The 25480-nt window shown below is 39.7% G+C and overlaps 1 protein-coding gene across 2 annotated transcripts; it reads left to right on the forward strand.

Annotated features, from left to right (window-relative positions):
- The first annotated feature begins 5730 nt into the window (after positions 1-5730).
- On the forward strand, positions 5731-25417 carry susd6 (sushi domain containing 6). 2 transcript variants are annotated; one of them, XM_012968377.3, is made up of 6 exons: positions 5731-5886; positions 9708-9879; positions 18839-19036; positions 19130-19268; positions 21582-22009; positions 22212-25417. In XM_012968377.3, the coding sequence occupies exons 2-6, from the start codon at positions 9756-9758 to the stop codon at positions 22235-22237; spliced, it is 915 nt and encodes a 304-aa protein (XP_012823831.1). In that variant the 5' UTR covers positions 5731-5886; positions 9708-9755; the 3' UTR covers positions 22238-25417.
- Positions 25418-25480: the final 63 nt, after the last annotated feature.

Here is a 25480-nt window from a genome sequence, read left to right on the forward strand (position 1 = left end):
GACTAGCCAGTAGGCTGCAATCGTGGAAATGCAAGCAAACAAGTTAGGTGCTGTACTGGTAAATGGTATGCAAAACAGGTGGGCACCAGAGACATCTAGCAACAGGTACATATGAAGAAAAAGAAGATCATGCCCGAATTAGAGCAAGAGGAATCTGACCCCTGGGTTTACAGCAGAACACAGGCAAGTTACAACAGGACATTCTGCAACTGAAACTGAAGATTTTAGAAACACACACTTTATTACAAGAAAGGAGGGGTATGAACTTGTAAAAATGCGAGGAAGAGATTAAGGTATTTGATAAAACATCAAACAGATGAAATAGATACTAAACTGAAACCCATGACCTACTTTGCAAAACTGGAGCAATCCTCTACTTCTTCTTCACAGCCTTTACAGCCAGCAACAGATCCGATAAAAGTAAGGAAATACAGAGGGGCAAGAGAAGCAGCCCAGACTCAAACCCAAAGGACAGAAAGCACAGGTAAATAACGTGTTAATTCTACTTATCTATTAACTAATGGGAACTGTAAGTTAGGACATGGGCACACCAGGCTGATTCTCAGTCTGTGGATAAATGTATGGTGCGATTTAGCCCCTACTCTCCAATAGCATCTAAATGAACACTTGTGTGTTTCAACATAGAAATCCGCTCTGTGTGCCTGCACCAGCTCTGACACAATGGCTTTGTGCATAGGCATATAGGTAGGTTGATTGGCATGTAGGGGCTGATTCTCATCTTGCATTTATCCACAGGCCAAAAATCAGCCTGGTATGCCCAGGGCCTTAGGTTTTGTTTCAGCACAAACAACAACGAGTTCTTTATCTCACCTAAAGTATTACACCTTTTATTTTACCAAAATCTTTTTTTTTTTTTTTAATAAACAGCTTACCTACCTACAAAAAGGTATTTGTATGCTGTTAGAGTTCAAACTCTCTAAAACAATTTCAGTTTAAAGGCTTTAAAGAGTATTTTCTGCAAACCCAAGAATGTGCAGTGGGTGCTGAAATGGTCCCTGTCTACAACAATACATACATTTTGAAAGTACATTTATTTTTCTTGTTTATGCAGAAAAGCTCCATTCATTTTTGGATTATTTGGATAAGGTACATCCTATTATCAAATTAACCTTGATGTAAAATAATAAATGGGAAGATGCAAGACCAAAAATGAAGGCACAAAATGACCAATAGTGAAAAGACACTCACCAAGTAGAAGTGGTGGTCCAGGTGCACCAGCCTCAGACCCTCAGCGTTGGGTGCATAAAGAGAAACCAGCAACAACTACAGGCATATAGGCACTCAAGGATCTCCACAGGGGTCACAAATTTTAAAATGAAAACATGAAGCTTCTCCGTAAACCCTACAACGTATTTCATGCCCTAAGGGCACTTAGCCATGGGCTAAATGTGAGCCATAGAAAGTAGATATTTACGGAAAATACAACCAATCAGAAAAAACTTATGGGACATATAGGACAGACTCTTGGACAGTTTATTCCTATTACATGATATACAATATATACAAAGATAAAAATAAAGACAAAGGCAAACCAAATCTCTACAAAATAATAATAGGAGGGTACAAACAGTTAGTAAGTATATACATAAAGTTATATAGAGACATATATAAAAAGTATATCCAATACTAATAAGCAATAGAGTCAGTGTATATGTTTCACCCTAGCGTTCCAGACAGATATTGGTCTAATAATAATATGAGACATCAAACTCTGCATTCAAGTAAAAATCCAGAAAGCCTCACGTTTCTGAACCAATTTAACAAAACTGCCACTTCTAATATTCAAACCCAATTTCTCTATTCCCTGGACACTGAAATATCTCAAGTCCCCTAACACATAAAGAAAAATGTCCCGAAATATTAGTCTCTTTATGTGTGTAAATATCAGATAAGTTCTCTTCCTATACCTTCCAATCTAATGTCTAAAATGTTGATGTAGGTAGTCTGGAACTCAAAGGTGAACCTTAGGTTAAATTCATTAGTATTAATGTATTCCACAAAATCTTAAAAAAACAGCTTGATTCCCCCTTCCAAATGAAAAGGAGATCATCTATGTAGCAGCCATAATATTGAATAGATTTCCTAAATGGAAATCTGTATATAAATATATGTTCCCACCATGCCGTGTATAAGTTGGCATAAGAAGGGACACATTTGGCTCCCATGGCAGTCCCTTTTTTCTGTAGAAAAAAAATGTTTGTCAGTAGGAAATATATGGCATTGAGTCGGAAATCTTTCAACAAGTGCTCATAGTTGCTATATCGTTCGAGATGAAATTCAGTTACTTTACAACCCAAATCATGTAGTATACCAGAATAAAGAGCACAGACATATACAGTAGCCCCTTAAAGAGTAGAATACCATTATTCCATAGTACTCATGAATTTCACAACTTGTCCGCTATTCTTGATATAACCAGGTAAATCAGTAAGGGAATTACCAAGGGAACCAATACCCACAATTATGGGTCTACCCAGGGGAGGTCTATCCGATTTACAGTATGTACCTTGGGAAAGTGATGAAATATAAGCTGTTGTAGGGTACGCAACTTTCAAAAATTCACCTGTTGATTAATCAGTTACTCCCTGATCCATATATTTTGTTCAAATTCAAAAAGGAGACCTTGAAAATTACTCATCGGATTCTGTTTAAGTAATGTGTAGGTATCTTTGTCGGATAACACTTCAGCTATATATGCAGATTTATTCATTACCACTAGGCCGCCTTTATCAGCTCACCTGATAACTATAGAGTCATCTTTTTTTAGATCCCCTAGAGCCTGTCTTTCTAAAAATGTAAGATGTTCTTGATGTAGAGGAGTCATATTAAATTGAGATTCAGTCCCTGAGATAAGTTGGATAAAAACTGGACTTTTCACAAAAGGTGCAGGTATATGGTCCCATTGTTACTCCTATCTTGACCAAATCATCACAATATTTACTTTGCAATTCTTCCAAGGTTAGAATGGAAAATACATACCACTGGAATTTTTAAATCTAGAAGGCAGCAAACACAAAAGAACCCTCGTGGTCAAAAAAATGTTTATCAACATTTTTCAAATAAATCTATTTATATCCACTAAAGTCTCAAAAAGATTACATTTCCTGGATGGACAAAAGGAAAGACCCTTGCCCAAAAGTTCCAGTTCAACATCCAAAAGCACTCTTGATGATAGATTTAATTCCATGTGGTCTGTTTTCTTCTTAAAGGTTATTTTAAAGGGTCTGGATGCCCACTTGCCTCCTCTCCTGATTTTCTTCCTTGAGGAAACTTCCTTGTGTGAATAGTCAATTGATTGTTCTTCTTAGTCCTGCAGTTTTTTTGTGGATTATTGAACATAATAATAGAATCAGCATTGAATCTAGTTTTTAAAGCTGGCTATTTCCCACCAGGTGCAAAATTGCAAAAATTTCTGATGGTTTTAACAATTCATCCCAGAGGTGTATGCATTAAGCATGAAAATAGATCAGATGTAAATATCACATATACGTTAAACAATTCATATTGCACTTCATATATAAAAAAAAATAGTGTATATTCTTCAATAATTTAAATAGCTTGAAAATAAATCAAGTAAATTTTTGAGTCTGCTTATAATATATATAAATAGTACAAAGTGAAGTTCATATGGTTGAACTTGATGGACGTATGTCTTTTTTCAACCCAACTTACTATGTTACTATGTATAATGAAAAAAATACTGAATACTGGATTATAAGTACACAGCCTCTGGTACTGCTAATTTCATGGCTATAATATGTTAAATATTTCAAAATAAAGAAAATGCATAGTGCAAGGACAAGTAGGTTTCATTAAGCTGAACAGCATTACATATATCAAGGAGTAACACACACAACCTGAGGTGTTACTAATTCCTTAGGACATGAAACGCGTAGGGTTTATGGAGATGCTTCATGTTTTAATGTAACTTTGAATAAAGTTTTTTTTTTTATTTTAAACTTTGTGACCCCTGTGGAGATCCTTAAGTGCCTATGCCCATAGTGGTTGCTGCTTTTGTAAAATGATAAATGGCCAGCTTGAAACGTCATTGTTGATGAGGCATTAAACAAACAGGAATTCTTAAATACTGTTCATTCATTTACTGGACATAGTAATTAAAAACAGTTACAGTTAAAATAAGGATAGAGCTTCACACACATTTATTATTATGGTTTATTTAGAGAGCACCAATATATGTCACAGCACTTTACAAACAACATTAACATCAGTCCGTGCCCCGGTGGAACTTGCAGTTTAAGGTCCCTAATCACATTCACACACCCTAGGGACAGTTTCATCATGAGCCAAATAACCTCCTTGTACTTGGAATTCCAGGACCTATTTTGCAAAGATGTCAACCCTGAATGGCACTTTTACAGACAAAGCCCATTGCTGTCACTACAATCTTAGCGCACATGCACAAAGGCCTTTTTATGGAATGCTCATTGCTCATGGCCATAACCAGGGGAATAGCTTTTGGGAAAGAGAGGCTGGGGGGAAAAACATCTAAATTGAGTAACTCCAAAAAAACAGGGGAGTTGACAGCTATGTTTTTTTAATCCCAGTCTGCCGCTAGGTTAAAATCACCAGTGATGGGAATAATTTTGACCTGCCCTTGCCTATAATGGTATTTTGTTTGCTGAAGCCGTACAAGTCAGTTTTCGAGCCAGCACAAGCAAATCATTTGTAGACACTGAAACAGCTGACGATGTAAACAATAATCCAGATTAGGCAAGGTAAAAACAAAGTAAATGTTATCAGAAAGGTTTATGCAAGTACAGCCACTCACAGAAACGCTGCCTCTATCAGAAGAAACACAGGAAGTCTTGTCTTTTTTTGTGTACACATGTACTATGGTGTCAGACTTCCTCTCTCAGAGAAATCCTTCATTCCCAGGGCCAGAGTCTGCACAGCTCTCTCCTGCTCCCCCCTCCCACAAGAATTCACTCCCCATGCCATCAGAATGTGTGATCTGAGCTACCAACAGCTAGAGCTGCAGCAGGAAGCTCCTGAGACCACACTAAAATGGCAGCTACAGTCTTATATGAAAGGAGGGAGCTTCTTGGGCTGTTTACAGGTAAAGCTTTCTGCAGAATACATATAGCTTTCTAGCTTGCACTAATGTGGTGAATCTATTGGCAGTAAAATGCCTTTCCTTCTCCTTTAAGGCTCAAAACCATGACTAGTATGGCCTAGCCTTACTTTGATGTCTAAGATGCTTTCTGATTGTATACTCTGGATGAAATGTCAGCCTGCTGTTATGGCTCTCCCAGTTTCCTGCACCAAACCCACTGCAATCACATCCATAGGAAATATTCATATCAATCAGTTAGTGAACGTCTCAGAGCCAGTAACACCAGAATAGTAACTAGACGTTACAGCAGAATCATTTTAGGGCCCCAATTTGCAAATAAGACAAAGATTCTCTTCGCTCCACAAACAAATCATTTTATGATATTTCTGGCCCTTTAAAGCGAAAAGACAGCGCCTACACCCGCATATCACACAGCAGGATTCCAGTCACAGCCCAGCCACAAGCCCAGTCACAGCCCAGCCACAAGCCCAGTCACAGCCCAGTCACAGCCCAGCCACAAGCCCTGGGACAGACGGCCTGGGACTGAGCCCCTTGAGCTGCGTGTAGTGACTGTATTGCAGCACTGGCAGAGGGTCATCGTGACGACACATGCAGCGTCACCTTTGTGTCCCGCCCCCTGAGCTTGCGACGCCACTTCCGGGAGCAGCAAACCGAGAACAAGACCGAGCAAGCTGCGAGCTGACGGCAGTGCGGGGACTCGGAGGGGCCTGGGACCGGGACGGGGGTTTAGCCGGAAGGACTTACCCGTGTGGAGCCCTAGTGGCTGGCCGGTGAGTGGGAGCGCCTGCTCGGTGTGTGTTTATACGGAAGGGAAAAGCCTTTGTTTGTGTGACTGCTCAGACACAGGAAGCAGTGGGATGTTCTGTAGCCTTCCCGTATATGCCTTATATACACACGGCACTGTTTGTGTTGTGCCTCTCAGCTGCTAATGAACTAAAGCTCCCTGCTTCCATTGTCAGAGTTGCTGGGAGTTGCTGGCCCCTGCCTGGGCCATGTCCTATTCAGTCTCAACTCATTTCAGTATATTTGCTGAAGTGGCTTTATTTTGTTTTATTCTGTCTGTGCCCCATACAAGTCGTGCTCCAGACTCTCTGCCTTCATGTGACAGCACCGAGTGCTTTGTCTTCCTATCATTTCCTTCTCTGTCAGTCAGTGAAAAGTAATGAGGAACAGAGGGGGTCAGGCCAGTAGGCTGCAGGCACTGACTGTGGGGTGAGTTTAGGGAGAGGAAGAGTGAAAGAGGAAGAGACAAAATGCAGTACAGGAAGTGAGAGGAATTGGGGTAAATAAAGGAACCTCAGGGGCATACAGAGAGATGATACAGTATTGGGTTATATAAACAACACAGATTCTGTTCAGGCACCAACTATACCATCCCCAGAGCCAATGATATCCAACTGAAATCCAATCCTTGCAACACTTACATGTTGGAATTATTTATGTATTTATTCGTGCAGGCTGCCTGACCAAGTTTAAGTGGATATTTATTAAAGGGCTTGCGTGTGGAGGCGCTATTATGTTATTCCAGCACATTCAGTCTGTATAGTGAGAACAGGAAACATAAGACCTGTCAGACCAACTTGCTGTAATGTTTGTATTGTTAAAGTGGCCCTAAAGCAACTATGAAATACAAGATGTAGGAATTCTGGTATTCTGTTTAAGCATTTGTGGAGTCAGAAATATACGAGGTTTACAGTTTAAAGTAGGTGAAAAGTGGCTGATTATTGTTTTTTAAGTGATATGCCAACATAACTGCATCTTGTCAGTTATAGCTTCTAGTGCTAATGGACTCCTGCTGCACAAATATGGCAGCACCCTTATAGAGGAACATGGGGGATCAGATAGGGAATGAAAAAGCACCGGCAAATAGTCTCATGACAAAATTATAAATAGCATGCAAAAAGAATGTTATGATAGGTGTTAAAATAAGGTTTAATTTATGATGTCCGTATTATTAAATGTTGAATTCATAAGTATAAGTAGGGTGTAAAGTAAGTCCACTAAAACTGGAGTGGCGTTAGAATGTGAAATACAGCTTGGTTGTTATTTCATGAGGTTTGTTTAAAGGCTGCTGCATTTCTCTATGTTTCGGTGAGCTTCTTTCATGTACAGTATTAATTAAAGCTACACAAATATCAGCCCTTTTGAGTTGGACATTATAATAAGCATAGAGTTGATTAAAGTTTATTAAAAAAAAAAAAAAAAAGGCAACATGACCAAGAAAACTTTCTTGTAGAATTCCACAGTCTGCATCTGTGTGTTGGGTGGGGATGCTTTGAAATTTGATAAGGATACGAAATTGATTCCTTTGAATAAACCATGTGTCAGTAATTTCTCACTTCAGACATTTGTGGGGGGTTTTTTCTTTATGTTGTATGCATTTCTTTTGTGTGTGTAGGGTGTAGTTCATTTCAACATTCTTTAGCATGCTGCAGCTTATAAAATCAAGAAATCCTTTACTGAACCTGACCCCTGGTAGAAAATGGTTCACTAATATAAATGTTAAAGGAAAAGTAACACTGAAAATTTTTAACTAAAAAAATCTATTCTACCCTGCCCCAATAATTTAACAGGTATTTAGTACTACAGCATTCAAAATAATAAATGGTTTGTAGGATAGGGCAATTATTGGGGCAGGGTAGAATAGATTTTTTAGTTAAAAATTTTTAGTGTTACTTTTTCTTTAATACCATTTATATATTAAATTATGGTATTTGTCCATGTTGTATTATGGATGAGTCTACATATATTTATAGTCTAACCTAGACAAAATGAACTGGCTTGTTTTCATCCTGACTTGATTTTCCTGAAGCATTACTAATGCATATGCTATTTTATTTTTTGCCTCCTGTAAAATAGATCCACTGATATCTTTATGCTACCCTTGATATTGATTTGTTATTGTTAGCTGCTCCCTGGGCAGACTTCTTGTGTCTTTTTTGGCCAATCTGTCACAGGACTGTTGACACAAAGTTAATTGGGCAGTATAACACTTTTTTTAGGATGTGGTTTAGTTCAGGTACTTAATTATTTTGGTATTGATCAGCAATCTCGTCAGGGAAATATTGGCTTTCCTGGTTTATATGTGCCCTTAATTGGATATGATGACAGTGTTTTTGTGGCACCATTTGGCATCTTTATCTAATTAGAAATGCCTCTTTTTTAATAGTAGATGAATGTGCTTAGATAAGATTAAAATCAGAGCTGGTACTCAATAAATACGCTATTAATAATAATAATAATACATTCACAGGACAGAGAAAACCTACAACTAATAGAGGTGTGTGGCTGCAGTACAAATAAACTACAAATAAAGCTACAGTTTGTGCTTCTTTTTCTCTTCACAAGCATTCCAGTGAGAGATTCTGCTTTGTTATGTTAGAACCTACATCCCTTTCATGTCTGTGTACAGTTTCTCTTTTATTCAGCAACCACATATATTTACTAAAAGTCTGTAATATACATACAGGCCCTGAGAAATCCTGCAAGCAACGCAACTATGTCTTCATTTGTGTCACATTTCATACTGACTGATGGCCTGTAGTTCAAGACTGGCATAGAATATTGCAACCCATTGCATGTACAGTGGGATATATCCCACTAAAGCAGCACAATTCCTGGAAACCTTTTAGATTGTCAGCTCTTATGAGCAAAGCCATCTTAACCTCCAGCAGTTGTTGTCCTAATCCATGTTTTTTGTAAATACATCCTTCTTTTGTACAGGTGCAGCAGAATATTTTGGCACTGGGTATGCGTTTGTTTAATAATAAAACTAATACAGATTTAGAACTGCCGTGGTGAGCGCATAAAACATAAAATGCTGTATACTGTACTGTAACTTCCTGTAATTAATAAATGCCTGCTTTTGGCACTAGAAAGAACTGTTTATATGTTACTACAGTAACTAATTGTACATTGCTGGCCAACATTATGTTAAAACATTATAACCAAGATTGTACACATGACAAATGCAAGCCTATTTTTTGCTAAAAACAGCCTGATGGTGATGCTTTTATAAAAGGACAAGTGTGTCATTATCCCAGAACCCATTAGTGCTGGGGTGGGCACCATCTGCAGTAACCATAATCACCCCCATATTAATCAGCCATAAGAGCTTAACATAAGCTTCATTTAATTATTACATTTCTATTTTCTAAAAGGACATTTATTTTTTATTAATCCTTGATTCTCTGGCAGGCTGGCCTTAGGTATGCAGTCATCTCTAGCAGCTGTATTACAGTCTGCAGGTGTTTAGTGGGAAGGAGAGCCTTGCTGTGACAATTTCCTGGGTTCCCACCAATGGTATCTTTGCTCTGACCCTATCAATTTAATGTAGCCATGTATCTGAAAAAACCTCCAATTAGGTGGCCATACATGGGCAGTATTGGGTGTATCAACTGCTTTGCATTTGGCAGTGTGTTTCATACGATCTCCCTAAGTACATGTATTTAAACAAAGAAATAATATTGCAGCATAACGATTTTTTTCATTGGTGGGGCTGAATGTATATATGAGCATTAGTAAACTAAATAATATTGCAAATTTAATTTAATCTGTTTAATTATTTTTTCATATTTTCTTTCCCATGCAGGCACCATTTGTGCTTAACAGTACTGCTGCTTCTCCTGCGCAGTGCTAGATGCTCGGTGGCCTTATGGAACCAGAGAGCCCACCTTGGGTTGGTGTTTGGTCCTTTGGAAGACTCAGGCTGTACATGCTCTTGCTCCTCTTTCATTTTTTTGTGCCATTTGCACTAAGTTCAGGTAACTGTTTAATTACTATATATTTATACATACAGACTTTTTGTGTTTACAAAGTAAAAGTCACTGCAGAACTGCAAAGAGCAACTGATATTGCATTTTATATGTTATATTCTCCTGATATCAAACATTTAAAAGTGTGGCCCTAGCTGAACTCAGATAAGTGACCTAACATGCAGTTAAGTCTAAATTGATATGATGGTTTAGCAGGTTCACTTTAATAAAGCTAATTTGAATTAATTGCTTGATATGAAGTGAGAAAGTAACACCCTAGTTTCTGTCTCCATTTTAGTGCAAGAAGTAATGCTCTGATTAATGAACCCATACTGTTCCTTCTTTGCTTCTAGCGCTCTCTTCTATAATTAGACGTTCAGATAAATATACAGAAATGCTTTATTTGATCACCCTTATTGTGCAAATAGATCTAACCAGACACTGTTTAAAGTATTTTAGCATCTGGTTTGTACAGAATTAAACCAAAGACGGAGTGACACCCTTCTTAGCAATCTTTTGCTATTTTAAACAATTCTTTAAGTTGTATTTTTGCATGATCTGTGTCTTTTGTATAGACACAACAGTTATTTTGTAGGAGCAACTTGGGAGGGATTCTATCTGCTTTCTGCATCTCAGCCCTACTCAGAGAATATACACATTTGCTTTAGTTGGAGAGTGTTTGCCAGAAAAGAATATTTTACACCCTTTATGCTGCTCCATATTGGAAAGCCAATCATAAAAAAAAAATCATTTTTTAGCACTGTTATGCTAATGTGATAAGCAGTAGGCTTATATAGGTATGAATGATATGGGCAAACATCTGGCTGTTTTGTGTTGAGCTAGCCATACACCTTCAGATACATTTGTTTTGTGAGGTTACCTAACTAGTAGATATCTGTCCACTTTGTCTGATAAATGCTTTTGACCCCCAGCTAAAAAATCTGCAGTTTACGTTGGCCCGTGTATAGGCTTCTTTTGAGCTGGGAGATTATTAACTAGCTATAAATAGGTTTCATTGTTTTCTGGGAGGAGAGCAATGTTTTATGGCTCCACAGTACACATAAAACCTGTTTTTAAACAGCTATAGGTAGTAGCCTCTAAGGGCTCTGGCACACAGGGAGATTAGTCGCCCGCGACAAAACTCCCTGTTCGCGGGCGACTAATCTCCCCAAAATGCCATCCCTCCGGCGAAAATGTAAATCGCTGGTGGGATGGCATACGTGGCGGCTGTGATTTTCGCAAATTGCCACGCCACGTATGCCATCCCACCGGCAATTTACATTTTCACCGGTGGGATGTCATATCAGGAAGTTTAGTCGCCCGCAACAAGGGAGATTTGTCCCTTACTATAAATATATAGTAAAAAATATATATTTAAAACTGCAAAAAATAGAGACCAAATGCAATATATCTCAGATTATTTAAATCTTAATCTTAGAGTTACCTGTAAACTTCCAGTTTTGTAGGAGATGGGTTTTATTTTTAGCCAACAATAAGTAAAAGGTTACAGTTTCATGGCTGTTTTCTTTCCTTGTGGTGTGACATGATATGGGTGTTGCTACCTGGTGTGGCTCACATGAGAAGGTTATGAAACTGAGATTTAACGAGACTCTAGTTTCCTTGTAGAGCAGGTCCCAATGACATGTTCTTACTTTGATCTTTTGATCTCACTGGAATTTTGCTTTGGCTCAGTTTAACCCTCACTGCTTAACTGGCTGTGTTCCAAGAACATTGTTTAAAATTTGGTGTAATTTTTACAAGCAGGTTCAGAGCTACAGATAAATAGCACTTGTCTTATATCTAAACTTTTAATTTAAAAAAAAAAAAAAAAAAAATTTTTTGCTATTATAAATTACCAATGTAAAATTATTTTGTTTTTTCCCTGAGTAATTATGAGCTCTGTATCAATAAAATTCCTCCCTTTTTCAAACTGCAAGCCTGTTATACCAAGGACTTATCTGTGGACTGTAATTCGTTGCACTACCTACTCCCCCTTAAACAGCAGTTGGCCAGGAGTTTGAAATTCGGAGGCACTATCTAACTCTAGTTACCCACAAACCTCCTTATTATAGGGCTTCCCTTTTGTTACATCTGTTGCTTCTCTGCTTCTTTTGTCCTTTATAGCCATAACTAATTATGCTGTACTACAGAACATAAGGGGTCAGTCTATAAAGGCTGCCATGAGTTGCTAGGCAGATGTGTATGAATGGCAATTACTGTGAAACTACGTGATCTGTGAAAGGCCACCTCTGGAGGGGTGTACGCACGGAGCATCTTAACTGTGCACTGAGGACCCCATATCGAGTGATGGTCTGACTGTGGAACTCTTATCTTTGCGCTGAGGTGTCAGTGTTTCAGACGTTCTGCCCAGTTACTATCAGAAATATCCTTTATTTGCATCACAGATATGCAGGTCTTTTACACAGAAAGAGAACTGTTACAGTATGCTCGTATGTGATATGTGTGAACTTGCCCACACTCTGCATGGCATGTACCAACTACATGAACTGCTAGCTCTCACCAGTTCTTGATCAGTAACTTCCGGAGATCATTTTATTACCTATATCCTATGCTAGTACCACCAGATTGTGTTTAAGGGTATGTAATATCACTTTGCAATTATTGAGGTTTTATGTCACTTTTACTACTCTACTGCTAAACATACATGCATATGTTGTGTATTGTGACATTAACAGGTTCAGATGTCAATGTTTCCATAAACTGCCAGGACATAGCAATTCTATAGGATGCAGTCATTCTATGATCAGTTTCCTAAAGGTGCCTTCGGTATGGGCGCTAATGTCACGTACATCATATTTTATGAAGAGTGGCAGGCTTTTGAAATTAGAGCAGGTTAAACAAGCAGCATTTCTCTCCAAACTGTTCTCAACTGCCATTTGTGTTAGAACCTGTTGAAACATATGTAACATTCTTTCAACTCTTCTGAAACTTTGACCAAGTGTAGGTTCCCCTACAAGGTGTAGATTTCCCTTTAAGCCTTATTGAAGATCTATAGTATACGGTACTTAAAAACATGATCACACTAATATCAGTACTATATTCAACTGCAGTTATTTGAATGAAGCATCTCCTACAAATGACAGGGAGTTTCCAGACAGTAAAGAACAGAAGTTAAGCTGGGCAGAGCCAGTGGGCCAGAACCTGCGTGGCATAGGGCAGCGGGAAGTCACACAGCAGCTTTATACATTGATATTGAATTGCTAGGGCTGTTATTGTGCTTTAATGTTGCTAAGGATTAATGCCCCTTTAGGCTGGCACTTAATTTAGTATGAGGAATAATTAAGCCAGTGTTTAAAATACAACAAAATGGAGTGCACTCATGCAAACACAGTTGACTGTAATGAGCCAGAGGTCAGTGGAAAAAGGGGGCATTGTCTGCATTAAGCCCAATTTAATGGCCTACACAGAATGGGATGATTGTTATGTAGAAGTTATTTTTTTGGATAGTGTCTTGCAGATATGACTGGACCTAATTTATTTGGATGACATTCTTTAAATTAACCCTGTGACTGCTGGAAAATCCAACTTTGGTTTTTTTCAAGCCAAGTGTTGTCAGTCTCTCATCTGGTCCTGGCCTCAGGGAGGTTGGTTGCACTATGGAAGTGTTGTTGTGGGTTTTTTTTTTTTCTTGCATTTGCTCCAGCCATAGACAGTACTGCACATAGGGTAGTCAGGGTTCTCTCTTGCCTTAACAGGATTAATGGTATTAGGAAGCTTAGCAAGGCTGGTATTAAAATGCATGCTTTCGAAAACACAATTTTTATTTCACTGAATTTAAACATGCTAATATTTAACATTGTTGTACCTTGATGAATGTAAAATCAAGGTTCTGCTGTACTTGCTATGTGCTTTGTTTGGTTTCTATCTATTTCACGCAAATCGACGAAGTTGCCTCGCGAGGCTTTTTCGGCGATTTGCGCGAAATCGCGCCGCCGCGTGTGCCATCCCATCGGCGACTTACATTTTCGCCGGTGGGATGGCAGGTGAAGGCAACTCGGGGAGATTAGTCACCTGCGAACAGGGAGTTTTGTCGCGGGCGACTAATCTCCCCGTGTGCCAGAGCCCTTAAAGGAAGGTGTGTTCTAACTATTGTCAGGTACAACTAATTATGTCAGCATTTGTAATTAAGAGTTTTATCTTGTGTGTGAGCACATTCTTTTTCCTCTTTATTGCCTACAGCAGTGTGACACTTCTTACACTGCCCAGTGGCTTGTGCCTGTATGTTCTTTATTCTATAGGGATGATAAGAATGTTTTCAGTTAAAACCTGCTGCGATACTGCCATGTAGAGAGGTATATGCAGGCTAGATGTCAGGTGCACTATTACCACTGTAGGTGCCTCCAGAATATATTGATATTTAACTTAAAGGAATACATGTTTGTTTTTTTCAAAAGGCAGCAGTTAATAGAGCAACTCCCAGCAGCTGATCAGCAGAACAGTGGGAAGGTAGCAAGATAGCAGCTCCCTTACACCTGTATTGTAAGGGCGATTAGTGGCAGCACTGTGACTTTGCTGCCATAGGGTACTGTCATGGGCGTCCACAGAAGGGGGCAAGAGGGGGCACTTGCCCCCCCCTGGAAAAGTAGCAAAAAAAACAAAAACCTTACTCCGTTTCTGCACTGTGCCCTCAAGCCCGTTTTTGCTGTGCTCCGATTGGATCTTTCTTCTTGTGGATTCTCCAATCAGAGCACAGCTTCCTTGACAGACAGTAAAATTGACCAATCAGAGCAGAGATGCACACAGGGATCGGGAGATTTTGCAAACTGGAAACAGAAATAAAGACTGAAAAGAAGAATCTGCCCCTGTAACTTTACCTAAGAACCAACTCTCAACTTTTGCTGCAGTTTTCATCCCACAGGTACTATACACAGGTACTATACACAGGTACTATACAGTTCTAAAGAATCACTAGCTGACATTAAATTGTTTTTTGCCTGACATCTATAATAATTTATAATCTATCCCCTACCCTAACACATGGAGGGTAAGTTAACTCTTTCCCTCTGAAAAAGCTCATTGTGTGTTTATATATGTGTTGTTGTTTTTTGCACTTACTATTTTTTTTTTTTTTTGTCATTGTTTTGTTCATTTATAGTAAGTTACAGTGGGGCCAATGTTGTGTATCAGTGCCAGTGTTATAGTGCCAGGGCCTGAATATCTGCCATCAGTACCCACTGCTCCTCATGGCATATAATGTGCTGGGTTTGTAAATACGGACTGCATCTCACTGTATATAATGGGGATTCAGTATCCACTGCCTTTCTTGCTATAAAACTAACATAAACACATCTAAAGGGGTGGTTCACTTTTAAGTTAACCTTTAGTATGTTATAAAATGGCCTATTCCTAGCAACTTTGCAATTGGTCTTCCTAATTAATTTTTTTGAATAATTTGCCTTTCTCTTCTGCCTCTATACAGATTTCAAATGGGGGCCAAAAAATATTGCTCTGTGAGGCTACAATTTTATTATTATTATAATTTTGTATTACTTATTTTTCCAAGTAGGCCCCTTAACTATTCATATTCCCATCTCTTGTTTAAATCACTACCTGGTTGCTAGGGTAAATAAGACCCTAGCAACCAGATAGCTGCTGAAATACCAAATGGAGAGCTGCTGAACAAAAAGCTAAATAACTGAAAAACCATTAAAAATAAAAGTGAATTCGAATGCGAACTACCCCTTTAAGCTAACTGATCACAAACACAAATGTTTGCAGATCCCCTAACAGAAGTGCGCGTATGAATACTTTTACTACTAATACTAAACATTTTAGGGTAAAAAAAAAAGCACCCCCACCCGCACTTTTGTACAGTATCCCTGGGAGTCAGTGGGAACGGCAAGAGGTAGTTGGGAGGTTAACTTTTTACGTCAGCAGCGAATCCACTAAGTGTCACATTAGCTGTAGGTCAGTCTGTGTATGGGCCATATTTAGCCTCCCCTAGTATCATCCTGCAAAAAAAAAAAAATATATATATATATATATATATATATATATATATATATATATATATATATATATATATATATATATATATATATATATATATATATATATATATATATTTATCTGTTGCAGGATGATGCTAGCTTACTTGCCCCCCCTTGGAAAATTTTCTGCGGACGCCCATGGGTACTGTGTAAGTCGCTGCGACTAATCGTGCACAGTTTTTTGCTGGTGGATTAGTCCCCCCCCCCATGTGTCCTTGCCCTAAAAGTGGTAGATATCAGAATAGCACTCAGTAGTAAGAAATCCAAGTCCAGCTTGGGACTCCTCCAGTTACATGGGAGCAGGAGAAACAATAGGTTACATGAAAGCAGTTCTAATGTGTAGCGCTGGCTCCTTCTGAAAGCTCAGACTCAGGCACAATGCACTGAGATGGCGCCTACACACCAATATTACAGCTAAAATACATTTGTTGGTTCAAGAATAAAATCTTAAATGGTAGAGTGAATTATTTGCTATGTAAACAGTGTAATTTAGAAATAAAAAGTATAACATAAAAATCATGCCAGAATCCCTTTTATGACATGAATGTGCTCAGTTTTAATACATTTCTAAATAATTAAATACATTTCTAAATAAAATAATAATACAGTATAGAAGAGGGGAATCCCTTTCTTTTTCTGTTAAATTTGCTGTCTGCTGACTCTAGTCCATAGATGGAAGTGCCACATGCCTGACTGTCTGTGGGTCGGTTGCTGCCAGCTGCTATGAGAGGGTCATAGTATATACATCTGCTGACCCCTTAGGCAGTGTCTTAACCCGGCCATCTGTCTGTGAGACACAGGGGACTTTCTGTGCCACATGGGATCCCAGTTTAATTTGCAGTGTGAAAGAAAATTAGACTCCCAATGAGGCAAGCAAGAAACATGTGTATTTGTTTTTTAGATGTTTCCTGTATATGGGGGCTGCCTCTATTGAGAGTTGAAATAGCACAGAACTGCTTTGTTATAGACAGATACTGCTGTCGCATAAACACACTTTTTTTTTTTTTTATAAAAGTCAGACTGGCCTACCAGAGTACCAGAGGAGCAAAGGTTACTGCCCTCATTTTTTAACCATAGCCCTGTAATGCTTATATATATATAATGGAAGGCTGATAGGAGAGGGACTAAAAAGAATGCAAAAATTGTAGAAAGACAGAGTGAAAGTTGCTTAGAATAGGTCTATAACATAGCAAAATTAATAGAAAGGTAAAAATCCCTATATTTTCACTCTGCGTAAATTGAGGGCATAACTTGATGGGGGCTCCTTAGTGCGACTTTATTTATTTTGGTGTTAGTGTGCCTTTAATGCTAGAGTGTGGTCCATTCCCCAAAGCTGGGCTAGTTTATCAGCTGGAGTGCAGCTTTGTGAATTCTCAGCTGCTCTGACTCAGCATTTGCCGTTCCGTGTGGCCTCTTTAGATCGCAGTTAGTGCTGCTTAGACAGCTTTCTGTAGCTTCAGTCGGGGACTGGCAAATGTCAGCTGTTTGGACAGTGCATATACACGGGGAGTCCTGAGGATACAAGCCATCTGTTGGATGGGAGATAAACATGGCTTGCATGAATCTTCCCTTCCCAAAACATGTTCCTGACACGCAATGCCACATCCTGTCTGCACCCATTCCAGCGTTCTCTCTGCGCTGCTGCTTCTCTCCTCCTTAATACACAGGCCCTTTGTTTATAGAGCTCAGTCAGTCGCATACAAAGACCTCAGCATTCTTCCCTGTTCACCCCAACCTCTGTGTGCTAGATTGTGACGCAGGCTTATTGTCCTGGGACCCAGGCACTCCTTTCTCTTCATGGTAATTATTCTTACATGCCCCACCAACAGTGAGTTTAAAGGAAATGAAACACTAAATTTTTTTAAGTAAAAAAGCTATTCTTCCCTGCACCAATAACTGCCCTATTCTGCAAACCACTTAGTATTTTAAATGCTTTAATAGAAAATACCTGTTAAAACTTGGCTTCCTGTCAATTGAAGTACAGTGATACGGCGATGGAAGGAGCTGCGTCGACTATACGACGATCGATTGATCGAGCCTAGCCTGACTCCTTCCTATACAGAAAGAAGGCTAGGCTCAATCAATCGATCGTCACATAGTTATTGCTGCTCCTTCCTTCGCTGTATTGCCATACTTCAATTGACAGGAAGCCAAGTTTTAGCAGGTATTTTCTATTAAAGCATTTAAAATACTAAGTGGTTTTCAGGACAGGGCAGTTATTGGTGCTGGGTAGAATAGCTTTTTTACTTAAAAAATTTTAGTGTTACTTTTCCTTTAAACTCACTGTTGGTGCATTGTAGCCCATGTTGTAAATAATAAGCCAGGGATAGCTTTCGCTTTCCTTGGTTCTTATTAACTAAAATTTCCTGCCCTCTGCCCCATAGCAGTTTCACCATAAACAGCCCTTCCAGCATCACCCAAATCCCTTTTCACCTTTAATGATTGAGAATACATGTTATGCCACCAATGTAGATTTAAGATGGCCATACATGCACCGATAATATCTTCATATGATATTCGGTGCATATATGGCAACTCGGCGAGGCGACCGATATCGCAGAAGACGGCAGATATCGGATGACTCGCCGATCGGGCGGGTTAAAAGATTTTGATTGGGCACCATTAAATGCGCCCGAGCAGAATCTATGTTCAGGGCTGAATAAGCAGAAGGCGGTAGAAATCCTATTTTTTTCTACCTTCATATCTGACGATTCAGCCCTGAACGTTAGTGGAGGGTTGGGGCCGCACGAAAGATCGAAAATTGCCACATGTGTGGCCAGCTTTATTGGCTCTGCATTGTGTCTTCCTAATTAAATGGGCACTGTAACTGTGCAGTGGTTGGAGTACTTTCCGGTACAGTGAGGGGATATTTTTGTTTAGTCCTATTGTGTTGCAAATGTCTTTAGAATGTTGTCAGCGTTGATAACTCACTCTCTGCTATTCCTGCTTTTGTCTAGTGTGTCCTCCACCCCCAGAACCTGAGAATGGGGGGTTCTTGTGTCATCCACCACACTGTGAACAGCCTCTAACATCTGGTAGTGTGATTGAGTACTTCTGTGCAGAAGGCTACATGCTGAAGGGTGACTACAAATTCTTAACCTGCAAGAATGGAGTGTGGAGCCCACCAATGGGGATCAGCTGCAGGCTTAATCAAGGTAAGGCCCTGGCTGATGTCAGTATGCCTTTTACTCATGCTCTTCCCACAGTTTTCTGTACTGGTAACTTGAATGGTTTATCTTTGATTCTAGATACAAATACTCATTCCAGCCTTGGGGTACCAACACTCTCCATAGTTGCCTCTACTGCCAGCTCTGTGGCCTTGATCTTGCTACTTATTGTTCTGTTTGTGCTGCTACAGCCCAAACTTAAGTCTTTCCACCACAGTAGGTGAGTAATATTTACACCCATAAAAACTGTCTATTAACAAATATTTTCTTTAATACACTGCAAGATAACAGTTTTAGCCCACATAGAAAATGTACAGAATGTATTAAAAGGAGTTTATCCCCTAGTCATGAACAATGTATCCTGTAGTCATATATCTACCCCCCCCCCCCCAGAATAATATACCTTCCTCCCTACATTCAGATTTATTTTATTTCTCTATTACTAGCATCTTAACTGCATCTCTTTTGCTGACTTCCTTTTCTAGCATGAAGCGCTGCTCCCTTTTGCTTTCTGAGCACTCCTTCTCTCGGATTATGAACACATCAAAGAGGTGCTTACTGGGGATGCTCATTGCCTCGGCTCCAATAAAAATCATTCAGACATGTGCAGTAGGCACCTCTTTGAGGTTATCATAGTTGGATAGGAGTGCCCATTAAACAAAAGGGGGCAGAGCTTCAAACTAGACAAGGAAGTAACTAATATAGCTGCTTGTAATAGAGAAACTAAATAAATCTACATGCAGAGAGAAAGGTATGTTACTCTGGGGGCTGTACAGAGTAATTTGAGGTTTTTTTTTTTTTTGTTTTTTTTTAAAAAAAGATTGACTTTTTCTTTAGAAAAGGGAGTTTATAGTAGCTTTCCCAAAACAAACCAGATACAGCAATAATATGCTCTGTAATAGTATATCATTGGCACAATGCTTATTTTTTAATGTTATAGTGTGCATTCAGCCGTAAAGCTGTTTCCATGCCACAGCATCCAGTTATAGTTCATGAAACGAAGAAGCTCTCTATCTCACATTAAAGAGAAAATAAAACCTCTTTGAACTCATTGGGTTGGGCTTGTGTAGAAAAGCCACATGCTGTGTTCCACAGATTAAAAGGAACCTGTGATATTGATTTCTCTTCACAAGTAGCGGTTCCTCAAACGATTTTTGAAGCGTAGGGGCAGATTCTAGGCCTGCTTGTCCACAAGCTGAGAATCTGCTTCATATGTGGCATTAGGCTTAAACATAATGCAACCCTCCCTTATCCTGTTTCATTGTGAAGTGATGCTGTCTTGGAAATGAAGTCCTCTTGCTTTCCATGTTGGGTGAAGCAGAGATTCTCTGCAAAGAAGCCATAACTTAGGGTGAAGACACATGGAGCTACTAGTAGAAGCTACTTGTTTTGTCTCTATGTGTGTTTTAGCTGAGGCAATTCTCAGTATTGTCTATGGCTGGCATTTTATATATGGAGTTTAATAGCCGTGAAAAAGTAGCTGCTACAAGTAGCTCCGTGTCTTGACCCTTACCAGTAGACCAAGACAATGGTGGGTTGCATTACACTGTGTGCCTAAGGAATTTTGGGAAATTACTCACAGGAGTATCATCTTTTTTTCCAATTTATGGAATCAGGTATGTTGGTATAGAAAAAAAAATACATGTATATTTATCTCTGGAAATTCAGATAATGTTTATGCACCTTTACCACATAAACCCAACTGAGAAAACTTTAGTAATTTATAGTAGATTTTCAACACAAGCTTTCAGGAACACCCCTTCCTCGGGTTGTACAACTAAGGACCTTCTGCTGAGGAATGGGGTGTACCCCAAACTAAAAAATATGTTATAATAAATTCCATAAAGGCAATTGCCTTAATGCCTGGTGGAATGCTCCTTTCCTTCATAAACTATAACATAACCTGTCCCACTTGTCAAGCTGTGAGCAAGCTTTGTGTCAGAATTACCCGTCCATAATCCCATTCTTTAAATTAGAGGGTCTTGTATTCAGGGGTGCAATTTCAGATGATGTGGGGTATCTGTAACTGGGGTCACTAATGGCCCGATGGGATCTTCCACCACATAAGATAAATGTGCAGTATAATGGTTCTGATATGAAATGCCCCGTATCAGAGTTCAGATCGAGGGGTAGGAGTAGGAAGCTCTTAATATTTCTATTTTTTCCATCATTGGCTAGTGATGCCAATGGTAGTTGTCCCATGACCAGATACTGAACTTTCATTTGCTCATTTAGTGGTTGGGGGTGTCTACAGCTGGTGGGATTGCACCGGTTGCAGAGGATACCATTTAACATGTGGTCATAGACTAATTAACCAAGTATTCTGGGTTTGTTTGTGCCTTCCAGTTCAAAATAATTTATATATTGAGGGCAATGGTAAAACTGCAGGGAGAGCACAGTTTCAATTGGCACGTGTCTCCACTGGTGTGCCATGTGTGTCTCAACTAAAGCCTTTTTCGATCTGTATAAGCTACGGTTAGGTCTTCTCTTTAAAGTAAGGTTTCTGTGTTCTTACATATTATTTACCCCACAGACGTGAAGCATGTGTGCCCGGAGAACCGGTCTCCATTATGGTTGATGGCGTACAGGTTGCTCTGCCTTCCTACGAAGAAGCAGTGTATGGTAGTGCAGGTAACTGCATCCCATCTGCCAGTTCTCGTGTACAGATTGTGCTATCAGAGGGGCCAAGTGAAGAACAGGATATTCAACAAGCAGTTTGCAGCTCCAGCACTACAGGCCGGAATTTGACTGGCTCGGGCACTACAGGTCACAGCCATGGGCATGCCAGTCAGAGCTCTGCTGGCTGTTCACAGCACTCAGAAACTGTGCTAGTCCACCAGGCTTCTTCTTCTCAATGGGTGCTTGGGGCAGAAAGTCAGACTCTATCAAGGGAAGGTGCAGACTCAGAGAGCAGTGATGTGCAGAGCCTGCTGTCCCTGTCCTCTGAAGAATATACTGATGGTGAGTTTCATGAGGCTATATAAAGCCCGTTCTATGACCTGTCTGACAGCTGTGGTTTCTTCTGTAACACTTTTTATGTGTCTCTGCCTGCATGCCTTACACTTCCGGTGCTGTGTGTTTCATGTTTGTGTGGTTACTGTTTCCTGTTCTGTGTATTTGCTCTTAACGAGCCTTCTTGCTTATCTCTGATTTTTCTCCCCAGATATTCCTCTTCTCAAAGAAGCCTGATAACCATAGACTCCTTGAAACACCCTGCAGGATTTCCTCATCGTCCTGTTCTGCACTCCTATTTCAGCAGTTGTTCCTGACAGTGTGCCTCTCTGTCTTCTCTCCAGCCTTCATTAAGGGCAGACAATCTGAGCTCCAAGGGAAGTGCACTGTGGAGCCAACAGTTTGAGGGCTGCTTGCAGAGGTGTAAAACCCTTATGTGTGTGTCATTGTAGACTATATAAAGATGTAAATGTCAAAACTCCTAATGAGGCAGGCTGAATCTAATGTTGCCTGGCACTTATCCCTTATAAATTGTTGCTTTTGGCTGGCCCAGCACATCAGTAGTTCAGCTCCTGTACAGGTATCATTCTCTTTCAGTACACAGGCTGTACCTGTGAGCAACATTTTTTTCTTGACCTTTAGCAGTTGTCCGCTTTCTCCGTTGCTTTTTTCCTATTCAAATCAACTATTTTCTTCCATTACACTCTAAGAATGAGGGCTCACCATTATTGTCCTTAGCATGCATCTTTCCACAACTCTTGAGGTTTTTTTTTTCCTCATTGCATGTTGGCATTCTGAGCTTGCTGAAGTTATACACCATGTTTTTTGCTTCTTGGTAAATAAGGCAAAATCATTTACATAGCGGCTAAGGGGTATGTTGTAATGCTCCATGGATCTTGATTCACTAAGCCATTCGCCTTTTTTTGTAAAACTTCTACAAAGAATTAGAGACTTTACAGAATTAACATCATACTCTGAGTTCTTTAGTTGCCCGGAAATTTTGCTTCAAATTGACTCTGTGAAATGCAGAGTAAGTGCATGGATTTCTATACTCTTGGGGAAACTGTAACACACCCAGTCTCCTGATGCTGCTAATAGAAACTTGAAAATCTCATGGAAGGAAAAGGCAGTCTCTTTCCAGTACTAGGTGTGAAGTGGAATGCAAATGCTTATGAATGCTTTATATGACTGAGTATTTATAAATCTCTGTATATGAGCCTGTAGAAAACTGTGGTCTGCATTTCCAGCCCTTTTCCCTGGTAACTGTGTACCAGGAAAGACCCTGTAATCTAATTACTTATTCTGAATGATGTCCTCTGAAAGACATGGGAAGTGCAGGTGGGGGTGATGCCTAGCATAAGGGAGAAGGACAGGGCCATGACCTGACAAGAATAGAATTATTGACCAAATCCATCAGGAGAGGTGCAGGGCCTGCTAGGAGAAATTCAGGGAAGAAGTGCAGGGCCTGACAGGAGAGAAAACAGATGCATGCAGTGCATAGGAAAGGGTCAGTGCACTCCAAACAGGTATTTGGAAGTAGAACATAACTACCAAGAAGTTTTGAGGTGAGGCATGGGGCCTGCTACAAAAGGGACTAGGCAGGAAAATGGTAGGGCACCCCAGGAGAGGACTAGTAAAAACTAGAGGTGCCATGACTGTCAGGAGAGAAACCGAGCCTGCCAAGAGTGGAAATAGGTAGAAGAGCAAGGTTCACCAGGAAAGATCAAGAAGATCCTTGGAGAGGGCCCAGGCTGAGTTGCAGGGCTACTAAGAATGGGATGGAGTTAAGGTTTCATGAAAGTAGAAAAAGATAATGGTATGTCCCCTGAGCAGCAGTATATGCCGGAGAGAAAGAAGGAGCAGACACTTGATGGGCTGGAAATGCAAGATCTACAGATCTAAAAGGGAGTGTGAGATATGGAAAGGGAGGAGTAATGGAGAAAATAGGATTTTTATGCCACTGTGTGTATATTAGAAGATATTTTCTTTTATAGTAGAGGATGTTAGTATATAAGCCAATAAATTGGAAACAGAAACAGATTTGCCTTAGAAAATCACAGAGAAGGTATGTGTGTTATACCTATTAATGGAGTGCAAAGCAAGTGTTTGGGATATATAGGCTCATTATCCAATCAAAAGTGAGTAGGAAAGCTTGCAATGTACTCCATTACAGTTGGCCGTTAAACGTAATGTTTCTTCTCATTCTCTTAAGTTTGCTCCTGTCCTGTATCCCTTAAAACTGAAGCATCTGCAATCCCGTTATCAACACACATGTGAATAGTGTGTTTGGCATATTCCTGTATGTATGACTGTAGTTATGCACAGACTGTTCTACATAAGCAACAGCTTAAACTTAAGGCTTATTTATTAATTTAAGTGCAATGTACTAAAATGTGAATAAAATCTTGCATGCTTTACATCTTACCAAAGGCAGTTGCACCCATACATGTGCCTCGTGCTTAGGCCAGTAAGCCAGTTCAGAAATGAATTGCACTCAAGGTGCAAAGTACAGGGTGCATGGCTATAGGGGAGACCTGGAATTAATACCGTCATTGAGGTTCCAGGGTTCCTTTAATGTGCTGCATCTACACACGGAACTGAATCCCGTGCCATGTCCATTGGAGCAGCGGAAGGGAAGGCATTTACTTTAAGAAAAAGCTGTGCAATAACTTATGCACAATGTACCAAAGCCAATTCTAATTTGCACCGTAAAAACCGCAGGCAAGTTGTGGAGTATGCTATGGAGCGGGTAAAAAAGATGCTCTGCTCTTTTGTGCATTGCACTTGTTTTCATAAATGAGCCTTAATATGTATAAAGGGTGCAGGTGACTATTTGTTAGATTCACTTTCCTTTGCACTCTCGCTTCACCTGTTAAAGGCCCCAGATTCTGATGTGCAATATTTTCATTAGCATTATATGAGGCTGTCTGCCTGAACTGTGTCGCTGCTCACTGATTTGTACGTGTAAATACCTGTTTGCAGGATCTCTAACAGAGGCTTTTGCTTTCTTTTGTGATTTTATTTTGTTCTTTCCTCAACCCCTCCCTCTTGTGTATTTGGGGGAAGTGAATTTAAATCCCTTACCCAGAGGTATCTGGCTTGTACGAGCTGTACACACACGCTTGTGATATCCCAGGACATACAGCCCTGTGGCGAGCTGCCTGTTACCTGACTGTAACATTGAGCATTGCAGGCTGCACATGACCTATAGTGCACGCTGCATGCTGTGTGCCTGTCTGTGTGGCTGGAATTCCCTACAGTGTCAGAGCAATGGCCCTAAGTAAATCACACCCTGGCATTGCTGTGGGGCTGATCATAGTATTTTAATATTTGTACAAAGTAATTTAATTGTAATTGTTCTATGTATATAACTGCATTTCTAAATAAGAATAATTAAATCTTTTTTTGAAGTGACAATGTCATGTGTTTATTAGATATCTTAGGTGTCTCCATAGACTATTATGGGATCCCTGTTGCCTT

This window comes from Xenopus tropicalis, chromosome 8 (genome assembly GCF_000004195.4).
Source record: "Xenopus tropicalis strain Nigerian chromosome 8, UCB_Xtro_10.0, whole genome shotgun sequence".
Taxonomy (NCBI): Eukaryota; Metazoa; Chordata; class Amphibia; order Anura; family Pipidae; genus Xenopus; species Xenopus tropicalis.